Here is a 17446-nt window from a genome sequence, read left to right as displayed (position 1 = left end):
TACTTTGATGATAGCTCCTCCTCGTGTAGGATTACATTAGAGACAGGGCGTGACACATCTGATATACTGCCTGTCAACACCATGTGTAAGCTTCCAATACGCTGTGGCCATCTTTATTTTCCCCAGACTTAAAATAATGGGAAATGAGTCATTTCTTCATTTGATCACTAGTAACTCTCTGCATTAGTGACCTTTGGCCTATCTGAATGCTTGCAACTTTTCAAAAGAGCAAATAGACATTTAATATAATTTTAATATTATTTTTCAACCATTCTTCGTTATAGACTCACATGAAATAAAAATATAACATAATAATGTAGTACAGCATGAAGCTATATTACAATATCACAACCAGGATATTGACATTAATAAAGTCAGACTACAGAACAATTTCATCACAACAAGGACCCCTCCTATTGTCCTTTTATAGTCACTCCCAACTCTCACACTACCCTCCCCCAACCCTGGCTGTTGACAATGACTAATCTATTGTCCATTTCTATAGTTTTGTCATTTTAAGAATGTTATATTAGAAGAACCATACAGTATGGAAGCTTTGAGGATTGGTATTTTTCCCCCTCAGCTTAATTTTCTGGAGAACCGTTAAACTATGCTTTTGATGAACAAAAAATCCATATAGATATTGACACGTTTTACTTTGGCCACACAATCAGCATTAGCCCGAGAGTGCCTGAAGTGGTAGCAGGCACACAGGATGGGTTAGATGTTCAGGGAGGCTCAGGCTGGATCCCACTCTGATTCATCTTCTTACTGCCGCTCCTCCTCCTCTTCCTCCTTCTCTTTCCTTGCCCCCTCCCGTCCACAGCCTCTTATTAATATTGACAGACCGAAGGCTGACTGCTCAACCTAGAGATCCTGAAAAAAAAGCTAGGAAGAAATACTTTGTGTGAAACTGCTTTGTAAATTGTATGCTCTGCTACACTTCTTATCAGAAATTGCCAGTCAGTGGTGGCCACGCAGGAAGAATGGTTGGCAGCTGCTTGCGGGGTGTGTGGATGTGAACAAAGGGGTTAGCCTGAGCTGTGTTCCCTCCTCACACCAGAGCTCACAGGGCTGCCCTCTCATTTCTGCTGCAGTGGGAGCTGCTGACCAACAAAGCCCCTCATGCTTTCCCTCTCACCAACAAAGTCCTGTGAACAAAATGCCAACATCACTTCACATTCTTTGTTAAGTCTTTGCTCTGAAAAAGAGCCCCCTGTTTAGAGTTGCCAGATGTTAAGCTTACTGAACTCCTTCATAAAAAAAAGCATCAAGAAGTGCCAAGTATTGTTCAAACTCTGGAGTTTTCATTTCAGTCTCCCAGGTCAAAAGCCCGTAAGCAGACCAGTCACAGCTGTTCTGGAGGGAACCCAGAGTTGGCATTTGGACCCAGTTAAAGTGTTTCTTCCTGCAACTTTGCTGCTGAGAGCGAATGACCTGACCTTTAAGTGGAGTCAAACCCTTAGCGCTGATGGAATGTCCCCTATTCAGGAATACAATCAGGGGAGAGCAAGCTTGCCAGAGTGTCCATGTCTGAGTCAGGACGTAGCTTAGGCTATGTTCTATGAACAAATACCCCGTGAACTGGCAATAAAGGTTTATTTCTCATAGAAGTCCAGCAAGGGGAGGGCAACTCACCTTCAGCTTGTAACTCTTCTATCTAGACTACCTGGCCTCCCAGTCAGAGGAGAAGAGGGCTGGGAGATTTTGCAGGATGTTTTTAAGTTGGGTGATTATAGATATTCAGGTGTGCCTGCAGCAGTCAGAGTGTATACCTGTTGATTTGGTGTAATAGCTAATATGGTTGGTGGTGGTTTAGTCACTAAGTTCTGTCTGCCTCTTTTGTGACCTCATGGACTATAGCCCACCAGACTCCCCAGTCCATGAGATTTCCCAGGCGAAAATACTGGACTGGGTTACCATTTCCTTCTCAGGGGATCTTCCCGACCCAGGGATTGAACCCTCGTCTCCTGCATTGCTATACAGTGAGCAAAAATAAGACCGGGAGCTGACTGTGGCTCAGATCATGAACTCCTTATTGCCAAATTCAGGTTTAAATTGAAGAAAGTAGGGAAAACCACTAGACCATTCAGGTATGACCTAAATCAAATCGATTTAGATTATACACTGGAAGTGAGAAATAGATTCAGGGGATTAGATCTGATAGACAGAGTGCCTGAAGAACTATGAATGGAGGTTCATAACATTGTACAGGAGGCAGTGATCAAGACCCTCCCCAAGAAAAAGAAATGCAAAAAGGCAAAATGGTTGTCTGACAAAGCCTTACGAATAGCTGAGAAAAGAAGAGAAGCTAAAGGCAAAGGAGAAAAGGAAAGATATTCCCATTTGAATGCAGACTTCCAAAGAATAACAAGGAGAGATAAGAAAGCCTTTACTCAGGGATCAATGCAAAGAAATAGAGGAAAACAATAGACTGGGAAAGATTAGAGATCTCTTGAAGAAAATGAGAGATACCAAGGGAATATTTCATGCAAATATGAGCACAATAAGGGACAGAAATGGTATGGACCTAACAGAAGCAGAAGATATTAAGAAGAGGTGGCAAGAATACACAGAACTACATAGAAAGGATCTTCATGACCCAGATCACCACGATCGTGTGATCACTTACCTAGAGCCAGACATCCTGGAATGTAAAGTCAAATGGGCCTTAGGAAGTATCATTATGAACAAAGCTAGTGGAGGTGATGGAATTCCAGTTAAGCTATTTAAAATCCTGAAAGATGATGCTATGAAAGTGCTCCACTCAATATGCCAGCAAATCTGGAAAACTCAGCAGTGGCCACAGGACTGGAAAAGGTCAGTTTTCATTCCCATCCCAAAGAAAGGCAAAGCCAAAGAATGTTCAAACTACCACACAATTGTACTCATCTCACACACTAACAAAGTACTACACAAAATTCTCCAAGTCAGGCTTCAACAGTACGTGAACTGTGAACTTCCAGATGTTCAAACTGGATTTAGAAGAGTCAGAGGAACCAGAGATCAAATTGCCAGCATCTGCTGGATCATCAAAAAGGCAAGAGAGTTTCAGAAAAACATCTACTTTTGCTTTATTGACTATGCCAAAGCCTTTGACTGTGTGGATCACAATAAACTGAGGAAAATTCTTAAACAGATGGGAATACCAGGCCACATGACCTGCCTCCCGAGAAATCTGTATGCAGGTCAAAAAACAACAGTTAGATCCGGACCTGGGACAACAGACTGGTTCCAAATAGAGAAAGGAGTATGTCAAGGCTGTATATTGTCACCCTGCTTATTTAACTTATATGCAGAGTACATCATGAGAAATGCTGGGCTGGATGAAGCACAAGTTGGAATCAAGATTGCCGGGAGAAATATCAATAACCTCAAGATATGCAGATCGTGCCACCCTTATGACAGAAAGCGAAGAAGAACTGAAGAGCCTCTTGATGAAAGTGAAAGAGGAGAATGAAAAAGTTGGTTTAAAACTCAATATTCAGAAAACTAAGATCATGGCATCTGGTCCCATCACTTCATGACCAGTAGATGGGGGAACAATGCAAACAGTGAGAGGTTTTATTTTGGGGGGTCTCTAAAATCACTGCTGATGGTGATTGAAGCCATGAAATTAAAAAGTACTTGCTCCTTGGAAGAAAAGCTATGACCAACCTAGACAGCATATTAAAAAGCAGAGACATTACTTTGCCAACAAAGGTCCATCTAGTCAAATCTATGGTTTTCCCAATAGTCATGTATGGATGTGAGAGTTGGACTATAAAGAAAGCTGATGCTTTTGAACTGTGGTGTTGGAGAATAGTTTTGAGAGTCCCTTGGACAGCAAGGATATCCAACCAGTCCATCCTAAAGGAAATCAGTCCTGAATATTCATTGGAAGGACTGATATTGAAGCTGAAACTCCAACACTTTGGCCACCTGATTCACTGGAAAAGACCCTGATGCTGGGAAAGATAGAAAGCAGGAGGAGAAGGGGATGACAGAGGATAAGATGGTTGGATGGCATCATTGATGCGATGGACATGAGTTTGAGTAAGCTCTGGGAGTTGGTGATGGACAGGGAGGCCTGGCGTGCTGCAGTCCATGGGGTCACAGAGAGACACAACTGAGCGACTGAACTGAACTGAACTCCTGCACTGCAGGCAGATTCTTTACTGCTGAGCTACCAGGGAGGCCCAGTAGTTAATATACTTCCCTTTATTCTCAAAAGTCTCCCGGTTTAGGCAATAAATGAAGTTGACCATTTGTAAGAGCCAGCATGGAATCCGTGTCATAATTTCTGCTCAGATCCTATTGGCCTCACCCTAATGTGCAAGGATGTAGAGAACCATGGAGGAACAAGTATGTACTTTATTTAGTGAGCACTAATAACTTCTGGCACTGCAGGCATCTGCAAAAATGCCATGAATTTTTTAAACACTTAATTCAGTAGCTTCAATTACCAAAACTCTGTTGAGAAGAAATGATATAAATTTGATATTCTTCTGAACCAAGCTGTCTCATTTAATCACACGTTTTTGTAGGTTGAATCATGCTCCCCCTCCAAGAGATGTGTACACCCTAACCCCTAGAACCCTTTATTTTATATGACCAGACAGACTTTGTAGATCAGGTTTAGGATATTGAGGTGGCAGTGATTATCCTGAATTACTTGCATGGGCCCTAAATGTAGTCCCAAGTATCCTTGTCACAGGGAGGCGGAAGGAGACTTGACAGCAGAAGAGGAAATGGCAAAGTGACGATGGAAGCCAAGATTGGAGTGATGTACTCTGAGGATGGAACAGGCAGCCATATTCCAAGACAGGTGGACTCTAGAGGCTAAAACAGGCAAAGAAACAGATTCTTTGCTGACAGCCTCCAGGAGGAACCAGCCCTGCCTCCACCCTGACTTTAGCCCCGTGAAACTGAATTCAGGTTTCTTAGCTCCAGGCTAAGAAAGCAAACCTGTACTGTTGTAAGCCGCGAGGTTTGTATGTTACAGCAGCAGGCAGTTAATCCACACTGCACTCTGAAGTTCTTTCAGAACGTGACTTTAGGCTTCTGTTTCTGTTTAGATTTCTATTAAGAAAAAATCTTTACATGTGAGAAAAGTAAGTTACTTGCCCAAGGTCCCTTAAATGGTTAGCGTCAGAGCCAGGCTTTATGCCCAGGCAGACGGGCTTCCCAGGTCACGCTTCCAACCACTGTGCAGCACTGCCGCTGCCCTTCCGCTCCGCTGCCCTTCCGCTCCGCTGCCCTTCCGCTCCCCTGCCCTTCCGCTCCGCTGCCCTTCCGCTCCCCTGCCCTTCCGCTCCCCTGCCCTTCCGCTCCGCTGCCCTTCCGCTCCGCTGCCCTTCCGCTCCGCTGCCCTTCCGCTCCGCTGCCCTTCCGCTCCCCTGCCCTTCCGCTCCGCTGCCCTTCCGCTCCCCTGCCCTTCCGCTCCCCTGCCCTTCCGCTCCGCTGCCCTTCCGCTCCCCTGCCCTTCCGCTCCGCTGCCCTTCCGCTCCGCTGCCCTTCCGCTCCGCTGCCCTTCCGCTCCGCTGCCCTTCCGCTCCGCTGCCCTTCCGCTCCCCTGCCCTTCCGCTCCCCTGCCCTTCCGCTCCGCTGCCCTTCCGCTCCGCTGCCCTTCCGCTCCCCTGCCCTTCCGCTCCGCTGCCCTTCCGCTCCGCTGCCCTTCCGCTCCCCTGCCCTTCCGCTCCGCTGCCCTTCCGCTCCCCTGCCCTTCCGCTCCCCTGCCCTTCCGCTCCCCTGCCCTTCCGCTCCGCTGCCCTTCCGCTCCGCTGCCCTTCCGCTCCGCTGCCCTTCCGCTCCGCTGCCCTTCCGCTCCCCTGCCCTTCCGCTCCCCTGCCCTTCCGCTCCCCTGCCCTTCCGCTCCGCTGCCCTTCCGCTCCGCTGCCCTTCCGCTCCCCTGCCCTTCCGCTCCCCTGCCCTTCCGCTCCGCTGCCCTTCCGCTCCCCTGCCCTTCCGCTCCCCTGCCCTTCCGCTCCGCTGCCCTTCCGCTCCCCTGCCCTTCCGCTCCGCTGCCCTTCCGCTCCGCTGCCCTTGAACTCTGCCTGCAGTGCCTCTCAAACATGGAACACCCCTCTCCTCCCACATTCCCCCGACTCCAGGCCCCTGCTCCTCACACCGGCTCTGTGGGCCCCTGGACTCGTTTTCAGCTCCCGCTTTGGGGGAAAAAAATTATGTAAGGTTCTAGGCCTTCCATAGGGAATTTCTCAAGAAAAGTTAAGCTGCAGGCAAAATTATTGAATTTCTTCATATTCAAGTTATGGGAGGACATTATTTGAGGGAAGATATTATTTCTGAATCTTCTTCCTACTCCTTAGTTTCTAATTCTCTTCCTCATACTCCAGAGGGGGAAATGTTCCTGAGGGTAATCAAATAAAGTGATTAATAGCAATAATACTGGGAATGTATTAAGTTTGTTTTACCATGACCCAGAAAATAAGTCTCTAGGAATCTAGTATAAAAAATTTCAATACATTAAATCTCCCATCAGCTCGTATTGGCTATATACTGGTATGTGTTATTCTGCCATATTGCCATTTGCTTAATGGCTTCCCTGGTGGCTCAGATGGCTAAGAATCTGCCTGCAATGCAGGAGACTCAGGTTCAATCCCTGGGTTGGGAAGATCCCCTGGAGAAGGAAATGGCAACCCACTCCAGTATTCTTGCCTGGAGAGTCCCATGGACAGAGGAGCCTGGCGGGTACAGTCCATGGGGTCACAAAAAGTCAGATACAACTGAGTCAGAAGCAACTAACACACACACACACACACACACACACACACACACACACACACACACACAGAGTTAACCACTGAATTAAATTTTTACACCTTTGTGGCCCCTGAAGAACTTGTATTCTCAGCTATGGGAATGTGTGGACCAAAGGCCTTCAACCCTCAACACTCTCCAGGAATTGCCTGCCTCAAGGCATGGCCTTTTTCAGGGGGGGCAGGAAGATGTCTGTATCTAATTACTGGTTGATATGGTGAAATGACCCGACCCCCCAAAACCACATTTAGGACAACTCTAAAGGGCCATTGCAGCTTCACCACTCCCCATGGGGTTGGCATGGGGTTTGTTGTGAGCACACTGCAGCCCATCTTCTCTCTCTCTGCCGAATCCTGCTTTCTCTCCTTTCCCCATGTGTGTTGATCCCAAGGGACTGCCCTGATAAACTTCCTAAAAGCGAAGTTCCATATCAGGCTCTGCTTCCCAGGAACCTGAACCACAACAATGAGTTAAAAAATAAATAAAAAATGAAGAATTCCCCAACTGGTGATGAGTTCGTAAGAGTGCTCAATTAATCTTTATTTATTGGCACTGAAAGAGTTCTAAAGGAACTTGGAAACATTCTTGCTGATTTAAAGTTTATTTTCTAATGTAAAAGTGAGGGGAAAACATCATACACAAGTCACCCACTCATGATTAAAAATACATTCTACAGTGTGACCCAGAGTTCAATCACATTTTCCTTTGACCTCCATTTTAACAGTTAATTTACAAATGAAATAAAGTCTGTAAAGCAAAGATTCCAGCACATATCCAGTCCTCAATAAATACAGGCTTCCTTTTTCAGAGAAACACTTTTTTCCCAGAGTTGAAAAAAAGGACTTGATAAAACTTTAAAGCCATCTTCTGAAAATAAAGGCAATGATGTAAGAACAATGTCATCACATATAGAACAATATCAGAATTTATACATCTCCACAGAGAGTGAGGAATAGACACTCAGTTTTACAGCACATTGAGTATTAGCATTTGTATTCAGTCACCTAACCCAGAACACTGTTCCTTTAATTCTTCCTCCAACCCCTGATTATAAGCACTGAATCCTTGGCCACGAACTTGCATCTGGCCTTTATGCCTTATGCACTTCATTGTTGGTTGTATAACTCCTGCTTCCTGTTCTGATTAGAGTTGATGTTTTGAAGGGGATTTGCCCTGTTTGAGACCCTTTATTAGTTCTTTATTTGGTGAAAAAGACTTTGCTGGAGTGAGAGAGCAGCCGTTCTTTCTGCACAATAGGGGTCAGGTTTCAAAAGCTCTTTTCTCTGGGACTTAGACTCTTGAGTCCTCAAAAAGTCCTCAAAAGAAGCCTGGATATCTACAGCCTAAACTTTTTACTTTTCTCTTAGTGGTCTCTTTTGGTCTTAAAGGATTGTTTTCTTAAATAGTTCTGTATAAAAAGCATATACCCATAATGGAGCTATTGGTGCCAGTACTATCATTTTTCATCACATCAGGCCTTGGCTCAGCCTGGGGTAGGATATGAAGGGCAGGCAATGTGTGCAGAAGGGGTACCAGGGAGGAGGAGGAAGAGTGAAGGAAAAGCCCAAAGGCATTCAGTGGTGAAACACTGCCCTAATCTATATAATACCAGATACAAGTCTTATAGGATTTTCTGGACACACTAGCTGATGCTACAGTTTTCTGCCACCAACTGGATGCCCAGCAAGCCAATTCTTTTCAGACACCACTATGAAGAGTTAGCACAGACTCCCACAGGTGAAGGGCTCAGTCCAAGAATGCCCCCATTTCAGATGCCAGCTTAAGTGAGGTGCCCAGGTTACCTACGCTTCTGCCACAGCAGACTGCAAATTCAGAAGTTCCCCCAGTGTTCCTTAAGGTTTGATAATTTGCTATAATAACTCACAAAACTCAGGAAAACACTTTGCTTAAGTTTACTAGTTTATTATCCCAGGTGGCACTAGTGGTAAGAACCTGCCTGCCAATGCAGGAGACACGAGAGATGCAGGTTCAATCCCTTAGTCAGAAAGATCCCCTGAAGGAGAGCATGGCAACCACTCTGGTATTCTTGCCTGGAGAATCCCATGAACAGAGAAGCCAGGCAGCCAGTAGTCCATAGTGTCGCACAGAGTCGTACACTGAAGCAACTCAGTACACATGCAGCATGCACCAGTTTTTTGTAAAGGATACAACTGAGGAATAGCCAAATACAAAAAGATGCATTAGGGCAAGACATAGGGGTTGGAAGGAGCAGAGTTTCCATACCCTCCTTGAGTGTATCACCCTCCCAGCATATCAGTTTGTTTACCAACCAAGAAATTCCTTAAAATGTGTCACTGCGAGCATTTTGCTTTCGTTTTGTTTGTGTTTTGCCCTACTGTGTGTCATGTAGGACCTTAGCACCTGGACCAGGAATCAAACCCATGCCCCCTGCAATGGAAGCATGGAGTCTCAACCACTGGACCTCCCGGGAAGTCCTCATCATGGAGTTTTTATTGAGGTCTCATTACATAGGCACAGTTGATTTAATCATTGGACATTGGTGATTGAACTCCATCTTCAGTTGCTCTTCCCTCCCCAAAGGTTGAGTTATTAGACTGGAAGTTTACCCCTCTAATCACATGGTTGGTTTTCCTGGTGACCAACCTCATCCTGAAGCTATCTAGGCATCTTTCCTCACCTTAGTCATCTTATAAGCATATGAAAGAAAATTTCCAAGGTTTTAGGAGCTCTGTACCAAAAACCGAGACATAGACCAAATATTTATTTATTATTGTGTCATAACTGTAAAGTATGAACATCACCTAATATTGATTTTTTAACATATATCCCAATGAATGTAGTCTCCCTCAATATTAGCTCCTCTCATGGAGGTGCTCTTCATTTATTTCAATAAAGAAGCCATTGTCCTAAACATTTTTGGCATCTACTTAGATGTGAAAATGGAGACAGGTCTCCTTATGTTGCTGAAATATTTTCAGCTGGATTGAAACCTTTGGTTTCCTGATCATAAGGGGCAATATGTCTGAGCAAGAATTGCCCTTTATTAAAAGGTGAACTCTACTCAAGAGCTCAAGGAAATAGCCAGGGTTCGGTGGTTGCAGAGTGTCAGTAACTGTGATGATGGGCATGATGATTTAAGAATAGATCCTATTCTTAGGCAGTACGACAATTGAACCAGTTTTCAGAACATATGCTTTCTCTGCCATAATCTTGTCTTCAATTTTTAAATTTCTTCTTCTCTGCAAAATGTCTTTTTAACGATGTTATTTCTTTAAATTTTAATTTAAAAGATTTCTATTATCTTACCAGTCTGACTCTTTGATCTGATATTATGTTTTTTTAAAATACTTCTTTTCTGTTATATTTAAATTTTATTAATACAAAAATTCAGTTGATGAAAAAGATAATTTTGTTCCCAGAAAAGTGTGAAATTTCTATGTCTGATAGAGTTGTTTATAAGCCTTCCTCATTTTCCTTAGAGTTAGGTGCTATTTCTGTTAGACTGGGGAGAATAACATTATTGGTGATAATGGGATCCGCTTGGTCATATAAAGTATAGAGAAACCAAATACATCTGTTAATAGTTCCCTCTCATCTGAAACTTTTATTAGTTGGGTCACTAGTCATTCATGATATCAACTCCTAAGTAAGCCAGTATCACATTATCTTTTCTACTGTGAAATGCATCTTTTTCCCCCAATCCAAAAAAAAAAAAAAATCCAATAAATCACTAACTTCAAAGATTCAGGTGATATATAAAGAAGATATAGAAAACATGGTAGGAAAAGACAGGTGAGAATGCTGTATAAAAACAGTATTTGTTTTCCTGCCTTGAAGCTATTCTTTTTATGTCTGTGACTCTGTGCGTAAGGTTCTTGAAAGGACACAAAATTAAATCCATCTGTATCACAGTGCTTGCACTTTTTCATATCCCACTTAGCAATTATGCTGTGCTGTGCTTAATCACTCAGTCCTGTCCAACTCTTTGTGACCCCATGGACTGTAGCCTGCCAGGCTCTTCTGTCCATGAGATTCTCCAGGCAGGAATACTGGAGTGGGTTGCCATGCCCTCCTCCACCTAACAATCATAAGAGTAGGTAAATCTAATTGTTTAGTGGTTATTTGGCCTTCTCCCTTTTTTCTTAGCTTATTAAAACTTAAAATCAATGAAAAGGCAACTGACATTGGGTTGAGAGAAATAAGCAGATGTCTCAAAGGAGGTGCTCAGTAAAAAACTCAGTGCCTCAAGAAAACTCATAGATACTTTGAAGACAGTACAATTTTTCTTTCAATCAAGGAAAATAGTGAGAGCAAAGGAACAAAAGTAATAAATCTTTCGTTATGGTAAGATCTAGTTTTCATGCTGAGACTCATATAAAATACAGCATTGGCGAGTAACCTTTAACGCTCCAGTGGCTTTCAGAAGCCGTCTGAGCAAGTTAAAGTCCAGGCCAGGTTTTAATGAAACCCTTCACTGTGCCCCACCTTGATGGACTTCCTTTGCCTTCCTTGTACTGTTTCATACTTTCATCCTCTCTAGGCAGGCAAAATCACCATCCTGTCTTTGACATTGCTCCTTGAATCATAATCTACTTGAACTAAATTACAGTCTGCTACCTATCAAGGTATTTTTTCCTTTATTTCTATAAAACCTTTCCTAATCCAGGTAAAGCAACCAAGATTCTCTGTTATCTTATCCATATCAATTTGGGCTCAAGACTATTTACTAAACACATACAATACTTCTCAGTAATTATATGATTGCCAATATTATCTCTGATGAATGACAAATAAAGAAATTCTATAATTTCACTTGGAACCTAACTTTTCCTGAGAAATTCTCTAAGGAAAACCCAGAACTGTCCATAAAATTTCTGAAAGCCAATACTGGAGAAGTGTCCAAAGTGCCCCAGAGACCATGGGGAAAATTTTTAATCAAGGAGATGAAAGTTTTGTTCATGGTAAAGTATTATGTACTAATAAAAGAATTGAAAAAGACACAAATAAATGGAAAGATATTATGTGTTCATGGATTGGAAAAATTATTATTGTTAAAATAACTGGGTAGAGAGGGAGGTGGGAGGGGGGATCAGGATGGGGAATACATGTAAATCCATGGCTGATTCATGTCAATGTATGACAAAAACCACTACAATATTGTAAAGTAATTAGCCTCCAACTAATAAAAAATAAATGGGAAAAAAAAACAGCAAAAATAAAATAACCATATTACTCAAAGAAAATGAAAGTGTTAGTCACTCAGATGTGTCTGACTTTGTGCGACCCCATGGACTGTAGCCTGCCAGGCACCTCTGTTCATGGGATTCTCCAGGCAAAAATACTGGAGTGGATAAGCCATTCCCTTTTCCAAGGAATCTTCCTGATCAAGGGATCAACCCCCCATCTCCTGCATTGCAGGCAGATTCTTCATTGTCCTAGCCACCAGGGAAGTATTACTCAAAGCAATATATAAATTTAATTCAATCCCTATCAAAATTCCAATGGCAGAGTTCACAGAAATAGAACAAAAAGTTTTAAAATTTGTATCAAAACACAAAAGACCCTAAATAGCCAAAGCAATCCTGAGAAAGAAGAATGAAACTGGAGGAATCATGCTCCCTCACTTCAAACTATCCTACAAAGCTATAGTAATCAAAACAGCATGGTATTAGCTCAAAAATAGACACATGGATCAATGGAAAAAGATAGAAAGCCTAGAAATAAACCCACATACTTATGGTCAGTTAATCTACAAAAGAGAGAAGGAAATGGCAACCCACTCCAGTATTCTTGCCTGGAAAATCCTGTGGACAGAGGAGCCTGGAGGGCTGCTATACATAGGGTCGCACAGAGTTGGACACAACTGAAGCGACTTAGCATGCATGCAATCTACAAAAAAAGAGGCAAGAGTGTACAATGATGAGAAAATAGTCCCTTCAGTAAGTGGTGCTAGGAAAACTAAACAGGCACATGTAAAATAGTGAAATTAGAACATTCTCTAATATCACACACAAAGATAAACTCAAAATGGTCTAAAGGCCTAAATGCTGGACCAGACACTATAAGGAAAATACAGGCGGAACACTCTGACATAAATCACAGTAAGATTGTATTTGAATCCATCTGTTACTCAAGACAGTGAAGAATCTGCCTGCAATGTAGGAGACTGTGATTCAATCCCTAGGTTGGGAAGATTCCCTGGAGAAGGGAATGGGTACCCACTCCAGTCCAGTATTCTTGCCTGGAGAATTCCATGGACAGAGGAGCCTGACAGACTGCAGTCCATGGGGCCGCAAAGAGTCATACACGACTGAGCAACTTAACACTTTCACTTTTTCCTAGAGTAATGAAAATAAAAACAAAAATAAACAAATGTGACCTAATTATACTTAAAAGCTTTTGCACAGCAAAGGAAACCATAAACAAAGTGAAAAGACAACCTATGGAATGGGAGAAATTATTTGCAAGTGATGAGACTGGCAATGGATTAATTTTCAAAATATATGAACAACTTATACAGCTCAATGTCAAAAAAACATGTTCAGTTCAGTTCAGGCGCTCAGTCATGTCCAACTCTTTGCGACCCCATGGACCACAGCATGCCAGGCCTCCCTGTCCATCACCAACTCCCAGAGTTTGCTCAACTCATGTCCATTGAGTTGGTGATGCCATCCAACCATCTCATTCTCTGTTGTTTTGGAAAGATACTCTTGAAACTGCTAACACTGATTACTTCAGAATTAAGAAATCATAATATTATTAATTTTCCAAGTCTTTATTATCTGAAATTATAGAAAGTATTGGAATGCTTTTATCATTTTTTGATCCAATCAAGTGAAGAAAAAGAAATGAAAACCAGCCTCTATTTTTAAGTTCATTGTATTTTCTTCAGAATAAAAGTTTAATTTAACAAGAAGACAAGACACTAATAAAACTTGTCCTCTAGTTTCTTACAAAGATTCAGGGCCCCAAGGCTTTAATTCATGGTGACCATTCTACATGCTATTTGCTCATATATCTTCACAAGTATCTAAGTCTGCATGAAGTGCTTTCCCAGAAACAAGTAAACACTTGTTTTCTTTCCTTCATTTTTGATATCTCCTTCTTGCCCTTCTTCCCACTTAAATTACCAGTGTGCCATGACCCCAGAAACAATCTTTATTTTCCATTTTTCAGATGACTCTGGCTGTACTAGTCCTCAACGTGGTAACCATGTGTTTCTTTCAGAAAGAAGGAGCTCCAAACATAATTCACTTTACCATGTCAGAATTTAAACTCAAAATGAGGGGGAGAGATTTGTTCACTGCACAGTGTGTTCTGAGGGGAAGTGGTTCATTAGGAACTGGACTAAAATTCCTAAACTTAAAATAATATGCAATGCTTATATAAAATCAAATGATGCATATTTCTAGAAATGTCTACCATTTTATAGGCTCATTTTTGTAGATTTACAGACATGAATCTGTGTGCCACTTTTATATATTCATAGATATGAGTCTTATTAGGATAGAAAATGATACATGGGACATTTCAGCAAAGTAGAGATGTGAAATTTTGTGTCTTAGGCAAGAGTTAAGAATATTTCACATAAGATCATTACCTAGAATTGGTATTTGTGTGTTTTGAGAATGTTACTTCAGTCAATAGTTTGAAACAATGCATTTCATGAATGCTTTTATGCTTTTTCTCAGGTCCCATTTGATGTCTCGCTGCCATCTATATTCAGTCTGGAGAGACTTTTTGATCTTGCTAGTGGCTGTATCGTATCGGGAGGAAGCCTTTTCAACTGGATGGTGTCAATTATTCCCTGAACATCCTTTGTATGTTAGCCTTATAAAGGGATTGTTATTGCTTTACTTGGTTTGTAATAAACTTTCAGAGCTATCCTCTTATACTAAGCAAAATAAAATTGCTTTTTTACACAAGCTAAATTTATCTAAAAATCATAGTTATGAGTAATGTTTTCAGTGATATTTGAATTAAAATACAAAGCTGTTGCTTATTAAAAACTGTCTTACAGAGCCAGTCATGGAAAATATGTTTGTTCACAGTGCAACATTCCCACTTTTGTATAATGTTGAGGTTGTCTTTGGATGCCCATACAGCAAGACTGAAATTAAGCCAGTGGTTCTTGACCAGGGTCAGCTTTGGCTCTCAGGTAGCATTTGGCAGTGTCCAGATATTTTGTTATTATTATTACTATAACTCCAAAGAGAGTGGGCTTCCCAAGTGGCTCAGTGTTAAAGACTCCATCTGCCAATGCAGGAGACACAGGAAACACTAGTTATATCCCTGAGTCAGGAAGGTCCCCTGGAAAAGGAAATGGCAACCTACTCCAGTATTCCTTGCCTTGAGAATTCCACTAGCAGAGGAGCCTGGCGTGCTGCAGTCCATGGGGTTTCAGAGAATCTGATACAACTGAGTGAACATGCAGCACTCAAAGAGCGTACTACCAGCATCTACTGGGTAGAAGCCAGGGATGCTGTGAAATGGTCTACAATGACCAGAAGGGCCCCCCATGACCAATGATCATCTGGCGTAAATTATCCGTGCCAAGGCTGAGAATCTCTTAATAAACCTCAAGTCAACTCAAAGTAATCAGTCAACTTTAGAAGTTTGTAGGTGTGGTTTGAGAAGAAATCTACAGTGAATTAGACTTTTCATATTTTATACTTCTGAGAGGTAGCATTGCATAAAGTTTTAGAACATGGACTATGGAACTATATAGGCGTGAATTTGAATAGTAACTTTACCACTTGCTAGTTTTGCTACTTTGAGAAAGCAATACATTCTTTAAGACTTCCTTTCTTTATCTATAGAATGAGAATATTAATAGAATGGCTGTGAGGATTAAATTAAGTGATATGATTAAAAGATACTTCAGTAACTGAAGTTTTTTTTTTTGGTTTAATATTTTTGTTACAAATCATGGGGATGCACTTATCTTAATGAACAGTGTATATTTCCTGTTTTCTTAATTATGGATTAAGAAAAATGTCTAGGAATGGAATTATTTTTAAAATTTTATCATATTTTGTAATGTTGTCATCCCAATTCTTTACCCAATTTTTTAAAATTTATTTTAATTGGAGGCTAATTACTTTACAATATTGTGGTGGTTTCGCCATAGATTCACATGAATCAGCCATGGGTGTACATGTGTTCCCCATCCTGAAACCCCCCCTCCCACCTCCCTCCCCATCCCATCCCTCAGGGTCATCCCAGTGCACCAGCCATGAGCACCCTGTTTCATGCATCTAACCTGGACTGGTGATCTATTTCACAAATGATAATATACATGTTTTAATGATATTCTTTCAAATCATCCCACCCTCACCTTCTCCCACAGAGTCCAGAAGTCTGTTATTTACATCTGTGTCTCTTTTGCTGTCTTGCATATAGGGTCACCATTACCATCTTTCTAAATTCCATATAAATGCATTAATATACTGTATTGGTGTTTTCCTTTCTGACTTACTTCACTCTGTATAATAGGATCCAGTTTCATCCACCTCATTAGAACTGATTCAAATGCGTTCTTTTTAATGCCTGAGTAATATTCCATTGTGTATATGTACCACAACTTTCTTATCCATTCGTCTGCTGATGGGCATCTAGGTTGCTTCCATGTCCTGGCTATTATAAACAGTGCTGTGATGAACACTGGGGTACACGTGTCTCTTTCAGTTCTGGTTTTTTTGGTGTGTATGCCCAGCAGTGAGATTGCTGGGTCATATGGCAGTTCTATTTCCAGGTTTTTTTAATGAATCTCCACACTGTTCTACATAGTGGCTGTACCAGTTTGCATTCCCACCAACATTCACTTGCATTTACACCAAGTGTAAGAGTGTTCCTTTTTCTCCGCACCCTCTCTGGCATTTATTGTTTGTAGACTTTGATAGCAGCCATTCTGACTGGCGTGAGATGGTACCTCATTGTGGTTTTGATTTGCATTCCTCTGACAATGAGTGATGTTGAGCATCTTTTCATGTGTTTGTTAGCCATCTGTAGGTCTTCTTTGGAGAAATGTCTGTTTAGTTCTTTGGCCCATTTTTTGACTGGGTCACTTATTTTTCTGGAATTGAGCTTCAGGAGTTGCTTGTATATTTTTGGGATTAGTTCTTTGCCAGTTGCTTCATTTGCTATTATTTTCTCCCATTCTGAAGGCTGTCTTTTCACCTTGCTTATAGTTTCCTTCATTGTGCAAAAGCTTGTAAGTTTAATTAGGTCCCATTTGTTTATTTTTGCTTTTATTTCCATTACTCTGGGAGGTGGGTCATATAGAGGATCCTGCTGTGATTTATGTCAGAGAGTGCTTTGTCTATGTTTTCCTCTAGGAGTTTTATAGTTTCTGGATTTACATTTAGATATTTAATCCATTTTGAGTTTATTTTTGTGTATGGTGTTGGAGAGTGTTCTGGATTCATCCTCTTACAAGTGGTTGACCAGTTTTCCCAGCACCAGTTGTTAAAGATATGGTCTTTTCTCCATTGTATATTCTTGCCTCCTTTGTCAATGATAAGGTGTCCGTAGGTACGTGGATTTATCTCTGGGCTTTCTATTCTGTTCCATTGATCTATGTTTCTGTCTTTGTGCCAATACCATACTGTCTTGATGACTGTTGCTTTGTAATATTGCCTGAAGTCAGGCAAGTTGATTCTTCCATTTCCATTCTTCTTTCTCAAGATTGCTTTGGCTATTCAAG

General features: G+C 41.6%; 1 protein-coding gene across 1 annotated transcript in view; it reads left to right on the top strand.

The window, feature by feature from the left end:
* Positions 1 to 14760, top strand: part of CFAP54 (cilia and flagella associated protein 54) — a 294432-nt gene extending 279672 nt beyond the window's left edge. Inside the window, exon 68 of the mRNA XM_043881586.1 lies at positions 14433 to 14760. Coding sequence (XP_043737521.1) covers positions 14433 to 14552 — 120 coding nt within the window. The 3' untranslated portion in view covers positions 14553 to 14760. The remainder of the gene's footprint in view (positions 1 to 14432) is intronic.
* The last annotated feature ends 2686 nt before the right edge of the window (positions 14761 to 17446 follow it).

Source organism: Cervus elaphus, chromosome 22 (assembly GCF_910594005.1).
Source record: "Cervus elaphus chromosome 22, mCerEla1.1, whole genome shotgun sequence".
In the NCBI taxonomy this organism is placed as follows: domain Eukaryota; kingdom Metazoa; phylum Chordata; class Mammalia; order Artiodactyla; family Cervidae; genus Cervus; species Cervus elaphus.
Note: the sequence above shows the minus strand (reverse complement) of the source record. Positions and strands in the feature narration are given on the sequence as shown.